This window comes from Psammomys obesus, unplaced genomic scaffold (genome assembly GCF_907164565.1).
Source record: "Psammomys obesus unplaced genomic scaffold, mPsaObe1.curated_primary_1811, whole genome shotgun sequence".
NCBI classification, from domain to species: Eukaryota; Metazoa; Chordata; class Mammalia; order Rodentia; family Muridae; genus Psammomys; species Psammomys obesus.
In genome coordinates this window covers 13318435-13325030 of record NW_026596057.1, presented here as the reverse complement: position 1 = coordinate 13325030, position 6596 = coordinate 13318435, and the positions used below count along the sequence as shown (strand labels likewise).

Sequence of the window (6596 nt, the reverse complement as noted above, 5' to 3'; positions counted from 1 at the left end):
ATCTATCTATCTATCTATCTATCTATCTATCTATCTATCTATCTATCTATCTATCTATCTATCTTGAGACTGGGTTTCTCTGTGTAGCCTTGGCTGTCCTGGACTTACTTTGTAGACCAGGCTGGCCTCAAATTCACAGAGATCTGCCTGCCTCTGCCTCCCTGAGTGCTGAAATTTCAGGAGTGCACCACAGCACCTGGCTAACCTCTTTACATTTTTTTCTTTTTTTATTTAATTTTTATTAATTACACTTTATTCATTTTGTATCCCCCCATAAGCCCCTCCCTCCTCCCCTCCCGGCCCCACCCTCCCCCTCTTTCTGAATGCATGCCCCTCCCCATGTCCACTGATTGGGGAGGTCCTCCTCTCCTTCTTTCTGATCTTAGTCTATCAGTTCTCATCAGAAGTGGCTGCATTGTCAGGGTTCTAGGTTATCTCCATGAATAGTCCTTGGTTGGAGTATGAGTCTCTGGGAAGTTCCCTGTGTTCAAATTTTCTTGTTCTGTTGCTCTCCTTGTGGAGTTCCTGTCCTCTCCAGCTCTTACTATTTCCCACTTCTTACATAAAATTCCATTCACTCTACCCGTCAGTTGGCCATCAGGCTCACCATCTGCTTTCACAGTCTGCATGGCAGAGGCTTTCAGAGGCCCTCTGTTGCAGGTTCCGAGGTTGCTTCCTGTTTTCTTCTTCTGGCTTTCAGAGGCCCTCTGTAGCAGGTTCCTAGGTTGTTCCCTGTTTTCTTTTTCTTCTGATGTCCATCCTCTTTGCCTTTCAGGATGGGGATTGAACATTTTAGTTAGGGTCCTCTCTTTTGCTTAGTATGTTTAGATGTACAGATTTTACATTTTTAAGGGGGAAAAAACCTTTAAAAGAAAATGACACTTATTTTAATTCCTTTTTTGAAGGTGATAGTTTGCTTGAGTTAAATAAAGAAAAGTTTTGGGGTTGGAGAGATGCCTCAGTGGTTAAGAGTACATGCTGTTCCTGCAGATGGTCCTGATTCAATTTCCAGCACCCAGGGGTGACCCACACTACCTGTTACACTCTTCTAGCCTCTTTAGGCACCACACATATACGTGGCATACATACATACATACACATGGGCAAAACATTTATGCATATAAAATAAAAATAGATTTTTTTAAAAAGTTTTGTGTTGAACATGCAGCTTTCTTCTGCAGTTCTAGCATTTTGAGATACTGAACCAGAAACATTGTTGGCCAGGTGAGTTCCTGTCCTGTACTGACAAGAGCAGTGTCTGCTTCCCTGATAAAGTCCATAGTAGTCAAGACTCCAGAGTAGAAAATGCCAACTAAAAAGAGGGAATGGGGGAGAAGATGAAGGGGGAAAAAAGACAAAAGCCTAGGGTTTTCGGCTCTCTCCTTATTATGATGGCCTGTATGAGCAGTTCTGTTTAAGTATTTAACAAGGCTGCACTTTGGACAAACATGCGCGCACACACACAATCACATGTGCACACACGCACATACACATACTGGCACATGTACACACACCTTTAGTTTTCCTAGCAAGTCCCTTTTTTCTGTATGTCTACTGTGCACCTGCACATTTGTGGATATCCACCGTGGTACCAGACACTCATGTCTTACTTTCTGTGTACACTATGTAATATGTACATAGGTGAGCTCCTGCACAGGCCTCTGGTTCTTCATGTTCAGGGGTCTCAGGCGAAATGGTAGGGGCTAATAAATAGAAAGCCACATTATAATAAACGTTTCTGTAGGCCACAGGAGAGATGTAGATGGCTACCACAAGTCTGAATTGGTCCTCACCAGCCTTGGTCTGGCATCTCCTGGGCCCTCTACTGCAGGTGGCTTCTTTCTGCTCTCTAGCACTGTTAGCAGGTGGGACCTCTGTAGAAAAGTCTTGAAAATAAGAGCCTCAGGTAGAGTCCTTAGATGAACATTTCTGTTACTGTTACTATCTGTCACTTTATCTGTTCTAACAGAGAAGCTTCTAGTCTGTGCTACAGGCATGGGGCAAAGTGTGTAGTGAAGTTACACCAGATGGTTCCAGTTTTAATAACAACATCAAAAGATTGAAGTTGATAGAAAGATTCACCAAGTGTTTGGGATTTTGGGTTCCAACTTTAGAGTTTTTTTGTTTCCACAGACTAATTTTAGAGGAATGGAAAAGAGTGATTCATTCTTTATGGGAAAGAGGAAGAAAGTGAGAAAAGGAAACTTTTAAACCTTGAGTCCTGGAAACACTTGTGCTTTGAGAATCCTCACCAGCCCCTCCCACTCCTCTAAGCAGTTTTCTTGCTGAAAACTCTTTGTTGGATCTAGGGTGTTGGGAGGTTTAAAGGCAGGAGATATTTGCTTACAGTGAAGGCTTTGTTGCCTTGGTGTCATTTGAAAATTTAGGTAACTTTGTGTTTCACATGTCTTGTTAATTGTAACACTGAATCATTGTGTGTGTGTCTAAGTATGCATATCATATCTATTTTAAGTGAAAGTCAATTTTATTTTATTTTTTTAGGAGTGAGTATTATCCTGGTGTTAGTACATATTTATAATCTAGCGTTTAGGAGACTGAAGAAGAATCGTGAGTCTGAGGCCAGCAGTCTAAGCTACAGGAAACTCACAGAAAAGAAGGGGTAGGCAGATGGGCTGGGTAGTTGGCTCCAAGATTAAGGGCACTTACTGCTCTTTCAGAGGACTGGAGTTCAGTTCTCAGTACCCCATGTTGGGTAACTCAATAGCTGCCTTTTATTCCAGTTCCAGGGGATCCAACACCTTCTTCTGGGACACACACACACACACACACACACACACACACACACACACACACACAGTCATTTCTAGCTACTTGGGTAAACTTTTTAACTTACCACACAATACATAGTTTCTGGAAGACTTTTAAGTAACATATGCTGCTTTAAAAATCTGTAGTGTCAGAAACCATTTTCTGTTCTGCTCCTGAGATTTAAGCTACAAAGTAGAGATCTTGGTTTACTTTTCAGTGAATTTGAAGTTTACACTCTGCTGCTCCAGTCTGAAAAAGTCTTAACATTTTTTTTTTTCTTTCATTCTGTGGTGACTTCCTGGCTAGGTGAAAAGTTACGAGTCCTTGGTTACAACCAGAATGGCGAGTGGAGTGAGGTTCGCTCCAAGAATGGACAGGGTTGGGTACCAAGCAACTACATCACTCCAGTGAACAGCTTGGAGAAGCATTCCTGGTACCACGGACCCGTGTCCCGGAGCGCAGCAGAGTATCTCCTCAGCAGCCTCATCAATGGCAGTTTCCTGGTGCGAGAGAGTGAGAGCAGCCCTGGGCAGCTGTCCATCTCACTCAGGTATGAGGGCCGTGTGTATCACTACAGAATCAATACCACCACGGACAGCAAGGTAAGACCTGTCAGTAACCGCATGTACACATGTACTGGATGTAGGAATGTATCAGACAGGGAGAAAGCAGAAAATTATTTTTATGTCTGATGTAAAATAAAGTAGTTCCTGACTTTGTTTGGTCTATCTGGCATGTTAGAGCTTTCTTCTTTCCAAACAACTCAGTAATATAGGTTAAACATTATAAATAATTAAGGGTAAACCATATTTGAAGTTGAGGAATGAAAAGATGCATACAGGTTAGCTGTTTTAATCATCAGCACAAATGCTCAGCAAGTATATATAGAGAGAAGTTACAAGTCAACTCCAAGCCTTTGTAAGGAGAGTAATTTCCAGAAGAAAGTTCACAGAGGGGCTGGAGAGATGGCTCAGTGGTTGGGAGCACTGTCTGCTCTTCCAAAAGACCCAGGTTCAATTCCCACATGGCAGCTCACAACTGTCTGTAACACCAGTTCCAAGGGATCTGACACCTTCATACTAATGCACATAGATTAGAATAAATTAAAAAAAATTAAGTTCACAGAGTAAGAATGCAGAGTTCAGAGACTTTTTCATTAGTGTATATTAATTATATATTATATAATATTAGTATATTATATTAGTGTATATTTTCATTAGTGTATATTAATATAAATAGATTACCCAGCTACTTGAAAACATGTATTTTGGGAAGCTCAATCTGAGTAGAGTGAATGTGTTACATGGGAACTGTTTAGGGCTGGAGAGATGGCTTGGTTGTGAAGAGCACTGGCTATTCTTGCACACGACCTAGGTTTGATTGAGCCATGTGGTGACTCAAAACCATCTACAATCCCAGTTCTGGGAGCTCTAATGTGGTGCACAAACATGTGGGCAAAACAACCATACACATAAAATAATAATAGTAGTTAAATTTTAAAACAAAACTGTTAGGCCTGAACTTATGCCAGTTGTTATGTTGAATGTTCAATTAAATTGAGCTCCCTTTCCTTCCTCTGTATGATATACACAGTTGGAAGGAAGCGGGGCCTCAGAGCAAGCAGAACTGCTTTGCTTTGTACTTAACACCTGTGAGATTTTACCTAAGTCTCAGCTTGCCTGGTGGTGGCAATGGTGGTGGTTTTGGTGATGGGTGATTTAGACAGGGTCTGTATTGAATGTGAGCTTGTAGCAGCCACCCTGCCTATCTTCAGAGTGCTTTGGTTGCGGTGTGCACCGCTACACCCGCTTGGGTTTGTGCATGTGGGTACAGATTACCCTGGAACTGGGGTTGTGAGCTTCCTGGATGGGTGCTGGAGACTGAACTGCAACCCTCTTCAGGAGAATTGTACTCTTAACCACTAATCCATCACTTTAGTCTCCTCCTTGTCTGTTATTAAATCCCATTTTGTAGGATTATCATAAGGATTAAATGAAACAATTTTTGTAAAGTATAAAAGCTGTTACAGAATAGGAAATATATCACTAGCTTCCTTTCTCTTTTTGTACCTTTGTTCAAGCATAATGTGTTGTCTGAATGGGATCAGAGTTTGTGATTTATGAAGAGACCCAGCAGTTATTAGTTGTTTTGTTTTTGTTTGTCTCTATGACAAATATCAGAGAGAAACAGTCAAGAAACATTTATTTTAACTCATGGTTTCAAAGAGTTGAGTCTGCTACCAGCAGCTCTGTGACTTTCAAGCTGTATTCGGGCAGAATGTCATAATGGGGTCACGTGGTACAGCACAACTGCTCACCTCATAGCTACCAGAAAGGGAGCAGAGAGAAGAAGCTTACAGGTTGGACCCACAAGCTGAAGACCAGGTCTTCAGCATGAGTCTTGGGAAACACTTTAAATCTCTTCCTTAACACATACATAACAGAAATGAGCACACATATGTGCCAGGCTTATGCAGGAACATTTATTCACAGCAGCAGGATTTATGGTCACTCCAGACTGGAAGCCCCAAGAGTGTAACTGACTAATATAGAATCTCCTACAGAAACAGAAATGAATATGATGTTCTACACACCGGTCTGTAGGAAGCTGTAGCCTACTAGCTGCTCATATTACCATGTCTGTCTGTCATTATCTGAAGCTGCTTTTGCTTTCTAAGCAGATCTGAGTATTTACTACAGAAATCCTATATAGCCCCAAGCCTAAGATAACTGTTTTCCATCACTGTACAGAGAGTTTTTCTGACTTCTCCTGTAGATGAGTTTTATACGCATAAAGTTGATTGACAGATTAGTATTTGCCAAAGAATTGTGTGGAGAGAATCGTGGGAGTGATCGTTGAGAGCTCTGTGTTTTCTATGGAGAACGATGAAAGTACTGCGATGGAGTTAAACAGTGGTTGATTGGTGAGCCTTGTACATGTACTGAAAGCTACTGAATTGTATACTGACCTTTATAGCATGAGTTATAGATTAATAAGGAGAACTGATGTATGCAGACTCTAGACAACACATATTGTATGGTTTCCTTTCCATGCAGTTTAGGCAGAACTAGTCCCACATGTGGAAGTGGAAACAGCTGCAGCGGTAAACAGGTGGATCCTGAGTGCTAGCGATGCTGCAATTTTTGGTGTGGCTCATGTTTACTGGGGGAGCTTATTTTGTGAAAGACCAGATTCTCCACTTACAAATTATGTACATTTTTATATACAATAAAACAATTTTTCACTTGTTTGTTTAAACATGCCCTAGAATCCTAGCACTCATGTAATTGAGGCAAGAGGATCACAAGTTTAGGACCACACTGGATTATGTAGAGGGACACTGTGTAAAGTGATTAGTTAATTAAAAACAAGTCATACCCCCTTAAAAGATAAAGCCAAAGACTGCTATCTTACTTTGCACTTCTTACCAATTACCACAAACTAGCAAACATCTTGTTAATAACTTTGAAGTCCTGTTATGTCTCTTAATAGCGCAGACATTTAAAAAGGTGTTGTAGAAATAAATAAAATGTATAATTAATTATGTGATTAAATAAAAGTTAGACTCATATTAAGCTCCTAATATCTAAATTAGTATCTGTCAGTTTATGTTCTGTATAGATTATGAGGGCCTACGTCATTAGCTTAGGAGGCAGGTCCTGATTGCCGATTTTAATTACTTCTCTCAGGTTTGGGTTGTTTGTGTCAGCATCTTGCTTTAGCCCAGGCTGACCTGAAACAATTGGTGTTCTTCCTCCAGAGTCTTCTGAGTGCTGCTCTGCACATTCTACACTCTTGCTGCTTTAAATTGTTCTGAGGTCCCTGCA

At 40.9% G+C, this 6596-nt stretch overlaps 1 protein-coding gene across 5 annotated transcripts in view; it reads left to right on the top strand.

Moving 5' to 3' along the window:
• The window catches only part of Abl2 (ABL proto-oncogene 2, non-receptor tyrosine kinase), a 98685-nt gene that overhangs the window by 72425 nt on the left and 19664 nt on the right, over positions 1 to 6596 (top strand). For all 5 annotated transcript variants that reach the window (XM_055624469.1, XM_055624466.1, XM_055624467.1 and 2 more), the window contains exon 4: positions 3076 to 3371. In XM_055624469.1, coding sequence (XP_055480444.1) covers positions 3076 to 3371 — 296 coding nt within the window. The remainder of the gene's footprint in view (positions 1 to 3075; positions 3372 to 6596) is intronic.